We start from the raw sequence: 21012 nt of genomic DNA on the forward strand, positions 1-21012 counted from the left end.
AGACGCACACAGAGGGCAGCATTGAAACTGGAACTCTCTGTACTGGTGGAGTCGTTTCTCTTTTGCTGTGGCTTGGTTTTTGAAACAAGGAGCAGACGTACTGAGTGGAAGAAAGAGTCAAAAGTCCAGACAGCTGTGCCTCCCCTGAAAAACACCTCCAAAAAACGTATTTGAATGGAACGGGCATGTATATGTACTAATAATATCAATAATGGAAACAAGCGCTTAAGAGGCGAGGCTGACGTAAAGAGCTTTCACCCGAGGCTGTAAACAAGCGGAATGCAGATTGATCCCACATCCATCTCAGCCGGCGCCCTGAACAGAATTTCTAAGGAGACACAGTCCGAGGAGCTCCGAGACACCCAGATGTCTTCTACCGGCTCCAGTATCTATTGATCCGATTGTGTGAGTTTCCTGACAACTCCTACATTCTTTGCCTGAAAAATCCTCTTTTGCAACCAGCTTTTGCCTCTCATAACCTGGAGAACGAAAGTTTCAGAAAAGTGCGTGGATTGGGATTCCAGAGACCAAAGCCAGATTTGTGGCTACACACACACACATAACAAGATCCAGATTATTCTGCGCCTCCTTTGGCTTCTCTCTGATTGGGGAACATTGTAAAACATAATTCCCCCGGCGCTCTGTGGAACGAGAGCTGTGATATTAACCACCGCAGAGAGCCCTGTGTTTGTCTAGCGTGTCTGTGTTTTGATTTGGACAATAGCGGGCGTACATGGGGTCCAGACACTGACCACGGGACCACTCACTACCCCAAAATAAGAGGATGTGCATACTACAAGACTGAGAAACAATTGCGGCTTGTCTAACAGCATTTTGGAACTTTAGAGAGGACTTGAGGTATGAACCAAACACAATGGCTAACGGGGATGTAATTACTCTTATGAATTTGGGGTTTTCCCAGTGGATCTTTCTCTGACAGTAAACAAGCTATCTGAAAGCCGAAATTATACCGACACGCTAAATGTTTTAATACTATTTTCTCTTATCTATAGTCTCAAAATAGGAGTCACATGTTCCCTGTCTTATTTAATCTGCAGTAGGATCTGCACCAGAGCGCCCTGCCTGCCTGCCTGCCTCATGTTTCTCCCCCACATGCCGACTACCCTGCACCTCCTGTGCTTTTTGCCCTTGTGAGGACAACACCTGCTCTCCGTCCCCAGTCTCCCAGTGGCAGCCCTCTTATGAATCAGGAGATGTGGCCGCAGACTGTCAGGGAGAGCAATGGGGATCCCTGCCGCCGGGATAAATGCCTGGCATAGCACCGGCAGACCCTTTTCTGTTTTTGGAGGGAATATTTTTCTTCTTTCAACAATTACCCCACTGCCTCTAAGCATGACTGATCGAAAAAGTAGAGCCGAGTCGGCAGTCCTGCTTTCCTATGGGCTGTATTGATTTTCGTCAGTCAGTGTTCATTTGATTGAGACCCAGCTATGTGAGAGCCGAGGTGAAAGAGCGAGAGAGGCTAGAACTCCCATTTGCTGAGGGAGGCTACAGGCAGACAGGTCTTCAGTTACAGTCCATCTGCATCGTGGTTGGCACAGCACAAACCTGACCCACCTGGACCGCACCCAGAACAATGAACCAGTCAGCATTGACAACAGATCTGGTTCCCACTGCCAACAGCAGCCTGGTGGGCCCAGACCCCAACCACTCCTGTCCCCTGGGCTGGGGCCAGAACGAGGGCCTGGAGGCCTGTGTCTTGGAGACTGCGGTCATCGTTCTGCTCACGGTGCTCATCATTGCCGGGAACCTGACGGTGATCTTCGTGTTCCACTGCGCCCCCCTGCTGCACCACTATACCACCAGCTACTTCATCCAGACTATGGCCTACGCCGACCTGCTGGTGGGCCTCAGCTGCCTGGTGCCCACCCTGTCCCTGCTGCACTACCCGGCCAGCGTCCAGGAGCCCATCACCTGCCAGGTTTTCAGCTACGTCATCTCGGTGCTCAAGAGCGTCTCAATGGCCTGTCTAGCCTGCATCAGCGTGGATCGCTACCTGGCCATCACCAAACCCCTGTCCTACAACCAGCTGGTGACGCCGTGCCGGCTCCGCGGTTGCATCGCCCTCATCTGGGTCTACTCCAGCCTGGTCTTTCTGCCCTCTTTCTTTGGCTGGGGCAAGCCGGGTTACCACGGGGACATCTTTGAGTGGTGCGCCCACTCCTGGCCCACCTCGGCGCTCTTCACAGGCTTTGTGGTGTGCCTACTGTACGCGCCCGCGGCCCTGGTAGTCTGCTTCACCTACTTCCACATCTTCCGCATCTGCCAGCAGCACAACCGGGAGATCAGTGAGAGGCGAGCACGCTTCCCCAGCCAGGAGATGGAGGCTGGGGAGGGTGGTGGCAGTGGCAGCGGCGGGGGGCACCACGCGGGTCAAGGGCCTGACAGGCGCTATGCCATGGTGCTATTCCGCATCACCAGCGTCTTCTACATGCTTTGGCTGCCCTACATAATCTATTTCCTGTTGGAGAGCTCCCACGTGCTGGACAGTCCCGCCCTGTCCTTTGTAACAACCTGGTTGGCCATCAGCAACAGCTTCTGCAACTGCGTCATCTACAGCCTGTCCAACAGTGTGTTCCGCCTGGGCATGCGCCGCCTCTCGCAGACACTCTGCTCCTTCAGCCACTGTGCAGCCGACGACAGGGACTTTGGCGAACCCAAGCCCAGGAAGAGGCCAAAGTCCTGCTCCATCTGAGGCATTGGAGGATATTGTTAGAAAAGCAGCGAATTTCAAAGGTTACATCTTTACAAAGCTGCGGAACATTTATTTGACAGGGCTGTCCCAAAGAGAGAGAATTTAGGCTCAGACGGTTTGTTTTGAAGGATACCAATGACTTTTGCCACAGTCATGCCAAGCCATGATTTACAGGCACACGTTAGATTGCTGAGAGAGGCTACGTTGTTTTAAAGGTTTACTTTCTGAACAACTAAATGGATGAGAGATTGGTACTACATTTTGGCTTTAAACCTGTGTAGTGGAGTTTAGCTGGTAACCTACTGTATGTGCATCCTTATGTAAAACCTAATTTGACCATGGTTCTCAGGCTTTGATGTTACATTTTTTTGTTCCTCGACAGTCGGGTAAAGTGCTTATAAAAATACACAGTTAGAGGTCCTCAATGGATAAGCAATTTCCTCAAACATTGATGGTGACCTCATGATTTAAGCATCTCTGATTTCAAGGTAATGTGGACTAAAGTGTATTGAATTTAAATACCAATATTGTACTGCTACTATAGGTCTGTGTTCTTGGTGGGCACTCAAAGGCTGAATTAGCATAGACAACATGTAATCCTCATTTGCATACACTCCCTTTTAGGAGTTGACATGGGGTATGTGTGTGCAAATGACTGACTATTCACTTACTGTACATGCTCCTGGACAATGGTGTAAATAACAGCAGATGGGCTAGTGGCCTTGACCTGTTATGACAAACAAAAGTTTTGCGGTGTTTGCAGGTCTGTTAGCAAGCAGTCCGAGTGTTCAAAGACTTTCGGTCAGTCCTAAACAGAGAGATGGGGCACTCAATTTGATGAGTTACTCAATCTCCTAAAAAAAACATTAAAAAAACACACACACACTAATGATTTAGTTTTATTAGATATTTCTATATTTTCACGTGTACTTTTTCTTTAAAAAAAAAAATCTTTGTCAATGCTTCCTATACAGTAGCTGTTTAGGAAGCAGATTGAGGGATTGGTTCTGTCCACTAATGCATACATTTCTCTCTTAATCTTTGGTTGAGTTCAGAAAAATCTGCTTCACTCTACTTAAAGATCAGCGTCATATGTATGACTCTGTTCCCTCTGCTTTTCCACGCTAAGTGCAGAGACTGTTCCCTTTTTAGGGCCTTATTGTACAAAATACAGTGGGCATGTGCAGTAAATGCACCATGAAGACTGCCTTTAGTTATGTATTATACTGTTTGATACAGCGCAGGTGAAGTCATTCCAAGTTTTTCTTGTACATTCCCAGAATGGTCTGTTTTTTTATAGATAATGTAGAAAAATACATAAAGTGCACATTTTCAGTGATACCCAAGACTATTGCGAAATCCCTCTCTATTCTTATGGTGTAGGCCATTTGAAGTAAGACCTGTGTTGTCAGTGTGTATTTGACCGTGTGGGAAAAACAAGCAACACGGCTAACTGAACCCTCGATATCATGACTGTTTTTTTGTTCAACATTATGCTACTTAACCTGTGTAGTCATTCCCCGCTTTCCATTACAGATTGTTCTGTATATGTGCCTAAAGATATATTTTTCTGGAAAAGATATCACAGAGATTTACTTTCTGTTCATCTATACACAGGGACACGTTCTGGCTGCATGCCATTTGCGTTTTGTAACGTGACCTTCATTTGACTTGACTGAAGATCCATTTTGCTTACATTTGCCGATACAGTAGGACCATCTCGTTTCAGCACTTTATGAGCTTATGTCAGAAGGTCAGGTCAGAAGCTTTAATATTTGTAGCGCGATTCATTATTATTTTAGGGGGCATATATAATCATAGGGGATCTGAATTCTGCCGCAAAAGATTAAAAAGAAAAAAAAAGAAAAACGTACCCTCCCCAATGGTCTGAGATGACATCTTCACATTACTGTATTTGATTTATTTTATCTTGTGTGAGGTGCATTTTCTTTCTTTTTTTATCAAATGGACCATATACAGTGAAAGTATTGCCACCCTTGATAAAGATGAGCAAAAAATGACTATAGAAGGAATCATTCAAATACTGAGCTATATTGGATGCTCAACAACAATGGGGAAAATATATTATTTTCTAAGACTGAGATGTCCATTACAAAAAATTGATTTAGTGGCAAATTATTTATTTTTGGGGGGATTTTGATGTGTGCTTGGGGTTATTGTGTTGATGGAAGATCCGTTTGCGGCCAAGTTTCAGCCTCCTGGCAGAGGCAATTAGGTTTTTTGCCAAAATGTCCTGGTGCCGGATAAAGTTCATGATGATTTTGACCTTAACAAGGGCCCCAGGACCAGTGAAAGCAAAATAGACCCATCACATCAAAGATCCACCACCTTATTTTACAGTAGGTAGTGCTGAGTGATTAGTGCTTTTTGAGGTCGGTTGTGTTCCAATTATATTAAAAAGTCATCACAGTTTTCAAATATTTTTTTTAGACACATGCGCAATGCATTGTGGGTTGAATGATGTAACAAAGCAGAATAAAACAAAAAGTCCCATGATGGTAGTGACTGCCCATTACTGCTTATCACTTATTAACCATTTTAATTCAAATTACTTTAATAAAATATTTCAGTTGTGTATATTACATTTGTTTTATTTGTTGACTTTATTATTTCATTCCAAGTCATCTCATCTCTATAGAGCTGCTGCCTGACAAATCACTATTTTAGTAGTAATTCAAATTAAACAAGACATACTTTTTATGACTGCTGAATACCAACTATCAATCACTTAGATCATGTATTTTCAGGTAGAGATACATGCATCTTTCCCTCTTGATCGCACGTTCTGTGTTCACCCCATCTCCATGTCTGCTCCACATAGACCGGACAAATAGGCATGCACGGAATTGATTATGGTCATTGTAGTTAATTACCACGTTTAAACTATGTAGAATATTTGCCTGTTTGAACAAAAGGGAATTCAAATAATTGAACTGACGTTGGTCAATTAGTTGTTTAGAAAACGAAAAAGAATCAACATTTTGGTATATCGCGCAGCATATTAGTTATAGGGTTCTTTTCTGCTTATGCATTCTCATTTCGACACCAAACCCACCAATGGTGTCCGAGGTCAAAGAGCAATGTTTTCATCTGACCAAAGCACTGGTTCCAATCCAACTGCCAATGCCATTTAGCAAACTCCAGGTGTTTTACATTTGTTGGATGACATGAAAATAGAGCTCTTTGGCCACACACACCAGTGGTGGGTTTGGCGTTTAAATGAGAATGCATAAGCAGAAAATAACCCCATACCTACTGTAAAATATGGGGGTGGATCTTTGATGTTATGGGGTTATTTTGCTTCCAGTGGTCCTGGGGCCCTTGTTAAGGTCAAAGACAGGAGCCAGAAATTTGACAGCAAATGGATCTTCCAGCAAGAAAATAACCACATGCACACATCAAAAACCACAAAGAAATGTTTAATTGGCCTCAAAATCAACATTTTGCAATGGCCACATGGAACGACAGATACTCCCCCAAGAAAATCTTATGGAAGTTTGTTCTGAAGTGTCTGTCCTATATCTGAGATTATATATATATATAACATTTTTTACCTTTAACTAGGCAAGTCAGTTAAGAACAAATTCTTATTTACAATGACGGCCTAGGAACAGTGAGTTAACTGCCTTTTTTCAGGGGCAGAGCGACAGACTTTTACCTTGTCAGCTCGAGGAACCGTTCTAGCAACCGTTACTGGCACGACGCTCTAACCACCAGGCTACCTACTGCCCCAAAATATATAAGAAAGATCAAGAAATGTATTTAACCCCTTATTTCTATCACTAAACAGTCTCCATATATGCTTCCAAAAAAAATAAAAAATTCTGCGGTACCGGGTGACTTTCATACGAGTCTTGTGAGGCCGAGAGCAAAACCGACATGTAACTGTTCATGAGAGACCTTTCCACGGTTGTAGCCCAAACTGTTCAGATGCTACAGACAGAAGTTGGCAGGTTGGCTCTACCGACTTCAGACGAGTCCCAAGACGCTTATGGGGGACGTAAACGGAGAACACCGTTGTATTCATGAGAATTATATTTCCATAGAGGGGTCATAATAGTTGTTAGGCCAAACCGTTTTGTGAGAAGACTGATTTTCGGGATGTCTCATGGTCTGACAAACACTGCTCTAGCTCTGTCACCTTTCACCGCAGATGCGGAAGTGCAACGTAGATGGTTGCGGTGGATTGAGATGCATCCAAATGCAACAAAAAAATATATATGATGGATTTTTATGGGGATTTTTGTATTATACTAATTAGATTTACGTGGGGGTTGCGGACTTAAGGGGTTAAGAAATCTACCGTCATAGAGCTGGGACGATAAACAGAAAATCACCTACATTGCCTTCCTCTTACCGAAGCATTTTGCTTACGTTGGTGATTTTTGCCACACAGCGTTCCTGTAGATTGGTTTAAGAACATTCTTTTTTTTCAACAGTAGTAGCCTATGCATTATGTTGACTCCTGCAATGAAAGTACAGTATCTAGTTCTCCCGGTTTTGCTGCCCGCTGCTCTCGTTCCCTTTTCGCGCTGTGTGCACGGAGGAGGCAGAGATGCATTCTGAGAAGCACAATCATTATGACCGTTGCTCAAAGTGTTGTTCTAGTTACCGAGAGGAGAGTTGCAGCTTTCTGTGAGTTGATATAATGTATTTCTCACCTCCTAATATCAAGTTCACGGCACCACTTTACAACCGGAGTGGGGTGTAGTTAATATGATTTGAACGCACCCGGGTAGCAGAGCCGAGCGGAGCGTGTCATTTACAGCGAATAGGCCTACGTCAATTAGCCTAGGCCTAGCACTGGAAAGTTTGTGTAGAACATTAGCCTACATTAACTGATAGATTAATCAATTAGCCTACATGGCTATCTAGCAACAATATCATAGTTAGAGTTAGCAATCTAGCTGGTTTGAGTTCCCCCTTCCTCAGGTGGCCAATATGCACAAAGATGCTGGAAAAATCCTCTGAAAAGCAAAACAAAACAAAAAATCTCATTGTGGATCCCATTTTGACAGGTTGAACATCAAAATGTCAATCATGCAAGTCATGGATATGTTCGATGACGTACCGTACCTTTTGAATCATAGGCTATCATCTCAGTTATCTTTCCTGGCCTGCTGCTAATGTAAAGTAACTGGCCATTGGAATAAAAATCATATTTGATGTATTTGTTATTGAGCAAAATAGTTACATATATCACAATATTACTTTTCGTACATATCGCCCAGCTGTAGTACCCCCCCCCCCAAAAAAAATAATTTAGCGTAATTTATCACTGATTTTATTGTTATTGCAAAAAAAAATGTATATATTTATCGTGATTATGTATGTTTTTCCATATCTCCCAGCTCTACATCATGCCATTTAAGGAATTAACACCCAAATTGTTATTTTAGTTGACTTGGATTCTCTCTAGAATTACCCCCAGATGACTTTGTCTTCACACTAAAGCAAATCACTTGTGGTCAAGAGAATACAACAAACATTGTGAGATCTTTTGTGATATATGGTAAATCAATATTGTTGACAAGCTAAATTCTATCTAGGTATTGCTTTACAGTAAATCTTGTGCTGATGGTTTTGTGAGAATGAATTGATTCCACACCACAGTAACACTAGTGGAATGTAGTTTCATTCTAACAAGCAAATTATTGTACTTATTGATAATGTACCACTTTAACTCGACTTTTTGTATTTAGAAAACAGTTTGTGGTTACTGTTATACAATTATATTGACACTGCAAATAAGTGTTTCCCAATTAATTCAGTTTCTTTTCTGCCAGTAGTTTTTTATACCCATGAGCCACTGAATAGGCTATTCACCTTTCCATGTGTATTGTAATGACCAAACTAGTTTTGAATTTCTTTCTGATGTGAAGGAAATGTAAAAAATACAGATTTTTAAAGTGCATTCCTTAGGGTGTTGTATCTTAAAGATTTGATTAATACAGTACAAAGTCTATTTATTTTATTATTTCAAAATGGATACGCTACTTGTTAAATAAGAGTATGTATAGTGTGTCTGTCGGTTTTATCCTGCTGTACATATGTGTTCAGGCAACAAACAAAAAACCACAAAACAAATCTTATGACAAAATCTCGACCAGTGATGACTCATACCTTTGTGTTAATTCAACTAGGCTGCTGTAGCTATATGAAGTAAGATGTTTTTGATTAGACGACAAATCGAGAAATTACACACTATCTATTTTTTTATTTCTGAGATTTTGTCAAAGGCTGTGGTTTTGCTGTTGATGCCAATCCAATAAAACTGAAAAATAATGGGATAAATAAAATCCAGAAATATTGCCTCTTTGAACACTGCCTTGAGTTCTTGATGTGTATATTAACATTTTACTGGTGGTGGGTTTGACTGTACTTTTGTAAAGGGATTTTTTTTAAAGCAGGCAATGATTGAAAGAGAGAGAGATTCGCCTGGCCAGTTTCTGGGATAAAGTACCAGTCAAACATTTGGACACCTACTCATTCCAGGGTTTTTAAAATTATTATTTTTCTTCTACATTGTAGAATAATAATGAAGACGTAAAAAATATGAAATAACACGTATGGAATCATGTAGTAACCATTTTTTTAAAAACCAATTAAAATATATTTGAGATTCTTCAAAGTAGCCACCAAGTAGCCTTGATGACAGCTTTGCACACTCTTGGCATCCTCTTAACCAGCTTCATGAGGTAGTTACCTGGAATGCAGTTCAATTAACAGCTGTGCCTTGTTAATTTGTGGAATTTCTTTCCTTCTTAATGCGTTCGAGCCAATCAGTTGCGTTGTGACCAGGTAGAGGTGATATACAGAAGATATCCCTATTTGGTAAAAGACCAAATCCATATTATGGCAAGAACAGCTCAAATAAGAAAAATGAAATGACTGTCCATCATTACTTTAAGACATGAAGGTCGGTCAATCCTGAACATTTCAAGAAGTGTTGTTGCAGAAACCATCAAGTGCTATGATGAAACTGGCTCTCATGAGGACCGCCACAGGAAAGGAAGACCCAGAGTTACCTCTGCTGCAGAGGATAAGTTCATTAGAGTTACCAGCCTCAGATTGGTACCCAAATAAATGCAGACACATCTCAACCTCAACTGTTCAGAGGAGACTGCGTGAATCAGGCCTTTATGGTTGAATTGCTGCAAACCACCTCTGAAGGATACCAATAAAAAGAAGAGACTTGCTTGGGCCAAGAAACATGAGCAATGGACATTAGACCGGTGGAAATTTGTCCTTTGGTCTGATGAGTCCAAATTTGAGATTTTTGGTTCCAACCGCCGTGTCTTTATGAGACGCGAGTAAGTGAGTGGATGATCTCTGCATGTGTGGTTCCCACCGTGAAGCATGGAGGAGGAGGTGTGGAGGTGCTTTGCTGGTGACACTGGTATATTTTTGAGTTCAAGGTGCACTTAACCAGCATGGCAACCACAGCATTCTACAGCGATACGCCATCCCATCTGGTTTGGCTTAGTGGGACTATCATTTGTTTTTCAACAGGACAGTGACCCAAAACACACCTTCAGGCTGTGTAATGGCTACTTGACCAAGAAGGAGAGTGAGTGAGTGCTGCATCAGATGACCTGTCTTCCACAATCACCTGACCTCAACCCAGTTGAGATGGTTGGGGATGAGTTGGACCACAGAGTGAAGGAAATGAAGCCAACAAGTACTCAGCATATATGGGAACTCCTTCAAGACTGTTCAAGAAAGCATTCCAGGTGAAGCTGGTTGAGTGAATGCCAAGAATGTGCAAAGCTGTCATCCAGGCAAAGGGTGGCTATTTGAAAAATCTAAAATATATTTTGATTTCTTCAACACTTTTTGGTTACTTCATGATTCCATATGTGTTATTTTATAGTTTTGATGTCTTTGCTATTATTCTACAATGTAAAAAATAGTACAAATAAAAAATAAAACCTTGAATGGGTAGGTGTCAACTTTTGACTGGTACTGTCCATCAGCAAAATAACTTTTTAAGGATCAATTAATTCACATGGTGTATTTAGCATGCTAATGCTGTAGCTATGTACCGTGCATTCGTAAGGTTTTCAGATCCTTCAACTTTTTCCCTCGTTTTCTTACGTTACAGCCTTATTCTAAATTGCGTTACATAGTTTTTTCCCCTCTTCAATCTACACACAATACCCCATAATGACAAAGCAAAAACACGTTTTATTTTTTTTCAATATCCCCACAGCAAGATGCTGCCACAACAATGCTTCACCATAGGGATGGTGCCAGGTTTTCTCCAGACGTGAAGCTTGGCATTCAGGCCAAAGAATTCAATCTTGGTTTCATCAGACCAGATAATGAGTCCTTTAGGTGCCTTTTGGCAAACTCCAAGTGGGCTGTCATGTGCCTTTTTACTGAGGAGTGGCTTCTGTCTGGCCACTCTACCATAAAGGCCTGATTGGGGGAGTGCTGCAGAAATGGTTGTCCTTCTGAAAGGTTCTCCCATCTCTACAGAGGAACATTGGAGCTCTTTCAGAGTGACCATCGGGTTCTTGTTTACCTTCCTGACCAAGGCCCGTCTCCCTCAGTTGCTCTAGGAAGAGTCTTTGTGGTTCCTAACTTCTTCCATTTAAGAATGATGGAGGCCACTGGGTTCTTGGGGACCTTCAAAAAACGTTTTGCTACCCATCCCCAGATCTGTGCCTCGACACAATTCTGTCTCAGAGCTACGGACAATTCCTTCGACCTCATGGCTTGGTTTTTGCTTTGACATACACTGTCAACTGTTGGACCTTTATATAGACAGTTTTGTGCCTATCAAAATCATGTCCAATCAATTGAATTTAACACAGGTGGATTTCAATCAAGTTGTAGAAACATCTCAAGGATGATCAATGGAAACCGGATGCACCTGAGCTCAATTTCGAGTCTCATAGCAAAGGGTCTGAATTCATATGTAAATAAGGTATTTCTACCTGTTTTTGCTTTGTCATTATGGGGTATTGTGTGGAGTTTGAGGAAAACATTTTACTTAATCAATTTTAGAATAAGGCTGTAACGTAACAAAATGTTTAAAAAGTCTAGTGGTCTGAACACTTTCTCGAATGCACCGTATATCTGGTCTGTAGGGTTGTTTGTTGCCATTCAACTCCAAGGCACACCGAGTTCATCTCTAGACCGAGGGTTAGCCGGCGTTGTAATGCACACACAGCAAGTCGTGCTCTCTATCTGGGGCTGGATTTCAAAAGGTTACTGCCTGCAGCCTCTGAAAGGAAATGAGATATGTGCAGTTAGAGAGGAAAAATAATGTGACCTTTTTTTTTACCTTCATCTAATGAGCACATCAAATGTTTGTCTGATCACAGAGGTCTTGGGTCATTCGGCGGCCATGAATAAACGATGAACCAGTTCACCCTTACAACGACTTCTCTACATTTTTTCCATTGACTTTTTAGTCATTTAGTGGATGCTCTTATGCAGAGCGACTTAGTGCATCCATTTTAAGGTAGCTAGATAAAACTATCACAGTGATGGTAAAGTACATGTTTTCATCAAAGGCAGTTCCAGTGAGAAATGAGTGCTTGTGCAAATAAGGAAAACATTTTATGGGAGTTGGGTGCCATTGGATTCTCTATTCTCCTTAGTTGTGTAGTTAGGGAAGGTGTAGTTGCGCCGTGCGAAAATCAGAAAGCTTAATTTGAAATGCTTTTGTGGCTCTTTTTTTGGTGTGCATACACCGGTTAGGTGGTGTGTACCATGCGTACACAACCGTACTTCTCGTTGAAGACCGCATGGGGTTGACTGTAAAATACCTTTTTAATGGAGAATGCGGGCTGAGGCTATGCAGATACTTTGCCCTTTCCTGATATTGGAGCTAATGCAAATGTGTCACTGGCGCTCACGCCATAGCGGGGCGCTCGCTATTTGGCAGCGCCTTCATTACCGCTTCACCTCCGCTGCTGCCGGCTAATATTTCACCGATGAAAGCTGGAGGCCAGATGCAATTTGTCTGGTGAAATCCATGCATTCAACTCTTAAATCTCAGTCAAGTGGCTGACGCTCACTCTTTTCCACTTGGTGTAGGACGTTTTGATTAGCCAGGCATTTGAACCAATTCAGACGGTATAGGGAAACGGTTTTCTATGGTTACGCTGGGTAACACATTTTTCTTGTTTTAAATCAGTCCCTTCTCAGACTGGTGTTGAGCATGCAGAGAGCTGTGGCGTCCATTTTGACTTGCTCTCAGATGACTGTGTCGTTGTTACTGGTGGCATTTAGCTTTGTCCCTTTCTCTCTTTCTCTCTTTCTGACAGCCCTGCTGTGCTCGACTTTCTCTTAAATGGCAGAAAGCTGAGGAAGGAGTCTGGTGTCTCTGGGGTGCTTGGTCGGTTGATCACCTTCAATGTTCGGTGGCGCTCGCCCTCACCTGGCTCTCGACATGGCTCAGTGGGTGGCGGTTGCTTAGCTGCTGATATAGGCTTCACACACAGCCTTCAGTAAAAAAAAAACTACACACCACACACACACAGGGCTAAAGTTAGCAAGGTGCTGACTTGCCGGGTTGAGTTGAGGCTAACTGGGAGTGAAAGTTTAACTTGGTTATTACTCCATGGAGGGTATTTTTTTGCCTATTTGTTACACAACAGAGCACACCTTTTTAAAGCTATTTCTTCCAGGAGGTCACATTGTCACCTGACCCTGTGTTTTCCTCAACATCGATATACCCGGAAGTCTGATCTTATTAGCTCGACCTCTTGCTGTGGTTTATGTTGTTCGGTTGTCTCTTCAACACATCCTGCCCCTCGCTCGCGTCAATCACATTGGAAACCTACCGGCATCTGTTTTTACTGTTGCGTTACACGGCTGAGGTTTGTTGTGTTAAGTCAACACATGGCCATATATCAGTGTTTCTCTTAAACCATTATTTGCCCTTTGCCTCATCCCTCCCTCTTCTGGCATATAGCTTGCTGCCAGCCTTTCATCCATATGCATGAAGCCCGAACCAAGAAAACCCGCTGAATATTCATGGACAAACCCTCTATGCCGACTGTATTATGAATTCCCTTTATTATTAATCTGTGCAGCTGCACCGTTGCTGCCGAGGAGGGTCGCCTCGCCCTCCCATCAAACGCACTCCTGGTGAGCCGGCAAGGACGGTGTACTCGCGAGGATGAACACCTGCACCCCTCTGAGAGGTGAGGCGAGGCGGAGATGCCCTCGAATAAAAGATGAGCTATTCACACCCCTTGTCAGAGACAATGGGCCTTTTCCATGCCTCCCATACAGCTGTAATGGCTACTCTGCATAAGGGGTTGGGAGCATCACCCCTCTCACACACACACACACTATACAACCACCACACCCAGCCCTATGCATTTTTAGATGGGGCAGCTCTGCCTCTTTTGAAAGGCTTGGAGTGTGTTTAACCAAACAGGTGCTCGACCCCCCCCCCCCCAACTTTACACGAGTGTCTTGGTGTGTGAAGGAGCAGCAGGACTATCTAGTGGTTAACATTAGGTGACAACTGCAACGTCGGAGCCACTTCAGGGTCGTCTGTACCATCATGCCCACTTGACAAGAAGAGAAAACATCCTAACCCCAGGCACTTGTGTAGACCTGAGCGGATTGGGAAAGTGTGATCCATCTGGAGGGAATTCCACCTTACACTGGAGCTATGCTTTTACCGAATTCCTTATACATTTGCAGTCTTTTCACATCTACGCAAAGTGCCTAGGGTTAGGATCCAAGGATTCACTTGGAATTTGGGAAGAGTGGTCACTCATCCCAGACCACTATGTTCAAGAAACGATTCTTCACATAAAACCGTCACTGCTTCTCCACCACCGTAACCCTACGATAGCGGCAAAGTTGCGGCACATTCAGAGGATCCGCCCGCACGCGTGTGTGAGTGTGTGTGTGTGCGTGTGTATGTGCGTGTGTATGTGCGTGTGGGTGTGTGTGTGTGTGTGTGTGTGTGTGTGTGTGTGCGTGCCGTTCTTCCCTACGGCTCCAGAGCGCTGCTGACGATGGCAGATGAATGGCCTGCGGTCTGTTGACGCTAACGTACACCGACAGCTGCCCACTCGTTGCTATTAGGCTGGTCGCATGCCCGCCTCGCCAACTAGCGCCATCTGGATGCCCGTGTGGGTTATATCAGAGATATGGGGGGGGGGGTTGGCATGAAAGCCTACCACTATGTACACTACAAGCATGTATAATGTAGTAGATGGCGATAGGTTACTGTTGTACCCAGCTGGGAGGTTTTTGAACAGTGTTTTTCAGTGGTGATACCCTGTGAAGTGGGGATATGACTGTTTGCGTGTTGCTGTCAATGGTACAAGATGGAAGAAGGTTTGAAAACTGCCTGGGAAAATGGAAAGAAACAGACCTCACGAGAAAGGAGTGTTCTCATCTTTGGTTGCTGGGTTGGACTTGAACTAGTTCCCTCTTTACTGTGTACAACGTAGCTTGCGGAAATCGACAAAAGGGGATACTATATGGTAGTGGACTACTAAATGCACTATTGTGCCTAAAGCTTAGGGAACTTTCCTCTTTTCAAAAGTTGGATTCTGGCAAATAATGAATTTGGTGTCAGTTGTATTATCTGTCTTTTTCCTGTTTTGTTTGTAAGCTCAATTGGAGAAAAATAACTTACAGAATCTCTCCCCTCTAGCACAATGCCGACTATATGGCTACCTCACTTATGAAAACCCATTTAGGGCACTATGCTTGCTGAGGGGAGAAGGCCAATGTTACAGATATGGCTCTAATGTCCATATCTTCACATTAGAGCCAGTCAAAATGACTTTTTGGTGATCGTGCCGGGACATGACGATATTTTTAGCCTGATGAGATTTGTTTTGTGTTGGTGTGCACGTGAGTGAGTGTGTTTTTTTATTTATTATTTATTTATTTATATATATATATATATATCTCTGCCCCACAGTGTGTCAGTGCGGATGCCAACCTCCTTCAGGATCGGCCCTAACTGCCAGGCTTCTGTGCCCTGCCTGACTGTAACAGCCCCCCACATCGTGGCCACACCTCCACAGAGTGGGGGCCAACCTTTAGAGAGACGGACAGATAGGAAACAGAGAAATTGAGACATGGGGGAGGAGAGAGACATTTTGTTAACAAGGAACGTGGTGATATAGAGAGACCCGAAAGAAGGACTGAGAGAGATGCTCAGCAAAAACAAGATTCCCGTTGATAGAGCGAGAGAGGTTGGGGACAGAGAGAGAGCACATGTTTTTGTATAGCCATATTTTTTAGAATTTCTGTGAAGCGCTGCTTCGTGAGGTATATCGTGGTGGTTGAGTGATAGATTGACTCCCTGATTGATAGATTGCGGCGAGAGGAGAAGCTTTATTTCTTTCTCTCCCTCCTTCGTTCCCTCGTGTTTTTCACGCCAACCGAGCATGCTGCTAAGCCGCAGGTGGACTAAGCCCGGACAGACCGACTCGGCCGATAGACAGACTCTGTGTCCACCCTCACCCGAATAAGGGCATCTAGCAGAATGAAATATGAACGTGATTATTGCATGAAATAATCTATTAACAATATTTAAACACCATAAGACCAGAGAGCAACCCGCAGCCGGCCCTCTTGTGTCCCCTTCTGTGATCCCAAAGGCAGTGTTTCACATGCTAATACGACCAGCGCGCGGCATTATGCAGTTGATTAGCGTCCTCAAGCCGGCCTCAGTATGGCCACAGTCACGGCGGTGGCATTTGCACAGTGAATAGGGAACGTGGGACGTGCTCCCTGGTAGTTTTGTCGCTCAGGTTGGCTTGAGATGAGAATTTTCCCCCAAAAGCGCTGTGTTCTGTCCTTTGTTCTCACATGAGCGTGTTTAAACACACACACACACACAGGCCCCCACACACCCGCACACTTCTCTTCTCAAACACTTTTCTCTACCACACATGGCAATCCTGTCCAGGTTAGCACTAGAGGACAACCAGGAAATGGAATTAGCCATGAGCACGTGCCGAATCCGATTGCCACACCCCTATAATATTATACTCACCACACAGTCAAAACAGCTTCATTTACATTTACATTTAAGTCATTTAGCAGACGCTCTTATCCTTCCGGAGACACCTTCTGACATCCAGTGGAACAGCCACTTTACAATAGTGCATCTAAATCATTAAGGGGGAGGGGGGGGGGGTGAGAAGGATTACTTATCCTATCCTAGGTATTCCTTGAAGAGGTGGGGTTTCAGGTGTCTCCGGAAGGTGGTGATTGACTCCGCTGTCCTGGCGTCGTGAGGGAGTTTGTTCCACCATTGGGGGGCCAGAGCAGCGACCTGTCAGGTAGGACGCAATCCAGCGTGGGCCGCGCCGGAGATGCCCAACTCGGAGAGGGTGGAGAGGAGGATCTGATGGTTCACAGTGTCGAAGGCAGCCGATAGGTCTAGAAGGATGAGAGCAGAGGAGAGAGAGTTAGCTTTAGCAGTGCGGAGCGCCTCCGTGATACAGAGAAGAGCAGTCTCAGTTGAATGACTAGTCTTGAAACCTGACTGATTTGGATCAAGAAGGTCATTCTGAGAGAGATAAACGGGAGAGCTGGCCAAGGACGGCACGTTCAAGAGTTTTGGAGAGAAAAGAAAGAAGGGATACTGGTCTGTAGTTGTTGACATCGGAGGGATCGAGTGTAGGTTTTTTCAGAAGGGGTGCAACTCTCGCTCTCTTGAAGACGGAAGGGACGTAGCCAGCGGTCAGGGATGAGTTGATGAGCGAGGTGAGGTAAGGGAGAAGGTCTCCGGAAATGGTCTGGAGAAGAGAGGAGGGGATAGGGTCAAGCGGGCAGGTTGTTGGGCGGCCGGCCGTCACAAGAAGCGAGATTTCATCTGGAGAGAGAGGGAGAAAGAGGTCAGAGCACAGGGTAGGGCAGTGTGAGCAGAACCAGCAGTGTCGTTTGACTTAGCAAACGAGGATCGGATGTCGTCGACCTTCTTTTCAAAATGGTTGACGAAGTCATCTGCAGAGAGGGAGGAGGGGGGGAGGGGGAGGAGGATTCAGGAGGGAGGAGAAGGTGGCAAAGAGCTTCCTAGGGTTAGAGGCAGATGCTTGGAATTTAGAGTGGAAGAAAGTGGCTTTAGCAGCAGAGACAGAGGAGGAAAATGTAGAGAGGAGGGAGTGAAAGGATGCCAGGTCCGCAGGGAGGCGAGTTTTCCTCCATTTCCGCTCGGCTGCCCGGAGCACTGTTCTGTGAGCTCGCAGTGAGTCGTCGAGCCACGGTGCGGGGAGGGGAGGACCGAATAGGCCTGGAGGATAGGGGACATAGAGAGTCAAAGGATGCAGAAAGGGAAGAGAGGAGGGTTGAGGAGGCAGAATCAGGAGATAGGTTGGAGAAGGTATGAGCAGAGGGAAGAGATGATAGGATGGAAGAGGAGAGAGTTTTGATACCATCCGAGTAGGGGCAGTGTGGGAAGTGTTGGATGAAAGCGAGAGGGAAAAGGATACAAGGTAGTGGTCGGAGACTTGGAGATAAAGATGAGGTCGAGCGTATTGCCTGCCTTGTGAGTAGGGGGGAAGGTGAGAGGGTGAGGTCAAAAGAGGAGAGGAGTGGAAAGAAGGAGGCAGAGAGGAATGAGTCAAAGGTAGACGTGGGGAGGTTAAAGTCGCCCAGGACTGTGAGAGGTGAGCCGTCCTCAGGAAAGGAGCTTATCAAGGCATCAAGCTCATTGATGAACTCTCCGAGGAACCTGGAGGGCGATAAATGATAAGGATGTTAAGCTTGAAAGGGCTGGTAACTGTGACAGCATGGAATTCAAAGGAGGCGATAGACAGATGGGTAAGGGGAGAAAGAGAGAATGACCACTTGGGAGAGATGAGGATCCCGGTGCCACCACCCCGCTGACCAGAAGCTCTCGGGTGTGCGAGAACACGTGGGCGGACGAAGAGAGAGCAGTAGGAGTAGCAGTGTTGTCTGTGGTGATCCATGTTTCCGTCAGTGCCAAGAAGTCGAGGGACTGGAGGGAGGCATAGGCTGAGATGAACTCTGCCTTGTTGGCCGCAGATCGGCAGTTCCAGAGGCTACCGGAGACCTGGAACTCCACGTGGGTCGTGCGCGCTGGGACCACCAGATTAGGGTGGCCGCGCCACGCGGTGTGGAGCGTTTGTATGGTCTGTGCAGAGGAGAGAACAGGGATAGATAGACACATAGTTGACAGGCTACAGAAGAGGCTACGCTAATGCAAAGGAGATTGGAATGACAAGTGGACTACACTTATCGAATGTTCAGAACGTTAAGCTTACGTAGCAAGAATCTTATTGACTAAAATGATTGAAATGATACAGTACTGCTGGAGTAGGCTAGCTGGCAGTGGCTACGTTGTTGACACTACACTAATCAAGTCGTTCCGTCGAGTGTAATAGTTTCTACAGTGCTGCTATTCGGGGGCTAGCTGGCTAGCTAGCAGTGTTGATTACGTAACGTTACGTTAAAAGAACGACAATAGCTGGCTAGCTAACCTAGAAAATCGCTCCAGACTACACAATTGTCTTAGATACAAAGACGGCTAAGTAGCTAGCTAGCTACGATCAAACAAATCAAACCGTTGTACTGTAATGAAGTGAAATGAAAATGTGATACTACCTGTGGAGCGAGGCGGAATGTTGACCGGGTTGTTGAAGTTCAAAACATACAGGCTTTCTTGCGTAGACGTGTATATTTTGTATATATATATATATATATATTATATATTTTGCGGCAGGTAGTGTTGGGAGAGTAAACGATAGGTTGCTGGTTCAAATCCCAGAGCCGGCAATGTGGAAAAAAATCTCTCGTTCTGCCCTTGAGCACCCCTCAGTTAACCCACAACTGCTCCCTGGGTGCCGATATTGTGGACGTCAATTAAGGCAGCCCCCTCACCTCTCTGATTCAGGGAGGGGTTCGGTTCAATGCGGAAGACACATTTCGGGTTGAATGCATTCAGTTGTGCAACTGACAATGTACTCCCATTCCCTATACAGCATAGTCTCACCTCTCCCTCTCTCCACACAAAATGAACAGGGCACAGTGAGTCCACTGTGGTTAGAAACGGAGCAGGGTCACTGAGGTGAAGGAGAGCGTTTTATCATTGTGGTCTACCTCTCCTCTCTCAGGTGGCTATGTGTCCACTATAAGACCAGCTGGAGACGGAGGAGCAAAATGAGCTCCAGATGTTCTCTCCTGCAGGAGGGAGTGAGTGAGGGAGAGAGGGAGGGAAGGAGAGAGCGAGAGAGAGAGAGGGGGAGGGAGGGAGAGAGGAGGGAGAGGAGAGGAGAGGGGGAGGGAAGGAGAGAGAGAGAGGGGGGAGGGAAGAGAGAGAGAGAGAGGGGGAGGGAAGGAGAGAGAGAGGGGGGGAGGGAAGGAGAGAGAGAGAGAGAGGGGGAAGGGAGAGCGAGAGAGGGGGGGAGGGAAGGGGGAGAGGGAAGGAGAGAGAGAGGGAAGGGAGAGGGGGGGGGAGGGAAGGAGAGAGAGAGAGGGGGGGAGGGAAAGAGAGAGGGGAGGGAAAGAGAGGGGGGGGAGGAAAGAGAGAGAGAGGGGGAGAGGAGGGAGGAAGGAGAGAGAGAGGGGGGAGGGAAGGAGAGAGAGAGAGAGGGAGGGGGAGGAGGGAGGGAAGGAGAGAGGGGAGGGGGAAGGGAGAGGAGAGAGAGGGGGAGGGAAGGAGAGAGGGAGGGAGAGAGGGGGATGGAGGAGAGAGGAGAGAGAGAGAGGGGAGTGAGGAGAGGGGGAGGGAGGGAGTGAAGGAGAGGGGGAGAGGGAGAGAGGGGGAGGGGGAGGGAGAGAGGGGGGGGGAGAGGGGGGATGGATGGAGGGAGAGAGAGAGAGAGGGGAGAGAGGGGGAGGGAAGAGAGAGGGAGAGAGAGGGGAGGGAGGGAGAGGGAAGGAGAGAGAGAGAGGGGGAGGGAAGGAGAGAAGAGAGAGGGGGGGAGGGAAGGAGAGAGGGGGGAGGGAGGAGAGGGGAGGGGGGGAGGGAAGGATGGAGGGAGAGAGAGAGGGAGAGGAGGGAGGGAGGGAGGGAGGGAGGAGAAGGAGAGAGAGGGGGGGGAGGGAAGGAGAGAGAGGGAAGGAGAGAGAGAGGGGGGAGAGGGGAGAGAGAGGGGGGAGAGAGAGAGGGGGAGGGAAGGAGAGAGAGGGGGGGGGGAAGGAGAGAGAGGGGAAGGAGAGAGAGGGGGGGGAGGGAAGGGAGAGAGAGGGGGGAGGGGAAGGAGAGAGAGGGGGGAGGGAAGAGAGAGAGAGAGAAGGGGAGAGAGAGGGGGAGGGAAGGAAGGAGAGAGAGAGAGGGGGGAGAGAGAGGGGAGAGAGAGAGAGGG

At 45.8% G+C, this 21012-nt stretch overlaps 2 protein-coding genes across 7 annotated transcripts in view; both read left to right on the plus strand.

The window, feature by feature from the left end:
* rabgap1l (RAB GTPase activating protein 1-like) overlaps positions 1-21012 on the plus strand; it is a 173854-nt gene that overhangs the window by 80760 nt on the left and 72082 nt on the right. The gene's annotated exons all lie outside the window — the stretch shown is intronic.
* gpr52 (G protein-coupled receptor 52) lies at positions 742-6259 on the plus strand. Its single transcript, XM_064934786.1, has one exon. It carries the CDS (start codon positions 1598-1600, stop codon positions 2714-2716), a length of 1119 nt encoding a protein of 372 aa, XP_064790858.1. The 5' UTR covers positions 742-1597; the 3' UTR covers positions 2717-6259.

Source organism: Oncorhynchus masou, chromosome 24, assembly GCF_036934945.1.
Source record: "Oncorhynchus masou masou isolate Uvic2021 chromosome 24, UVic_Omas_1.1, whole genome shotgun sequence".
NCBI lineage: Eukaryota > Metazoa > Chordata > Actinopteri > Salmoniformes > Salmonidae > Oncorhynchus > Oncorhynchus masou.

Excerpts from the sequence above, each read along its gene's own strand:
- gpr52 (XM_064934786.1), top strand. The coding sequence starts at position 1,598 with ATGAACCAGTCAGCATTGACAACAGATCTGGTTCCCACTGCCAACAGC.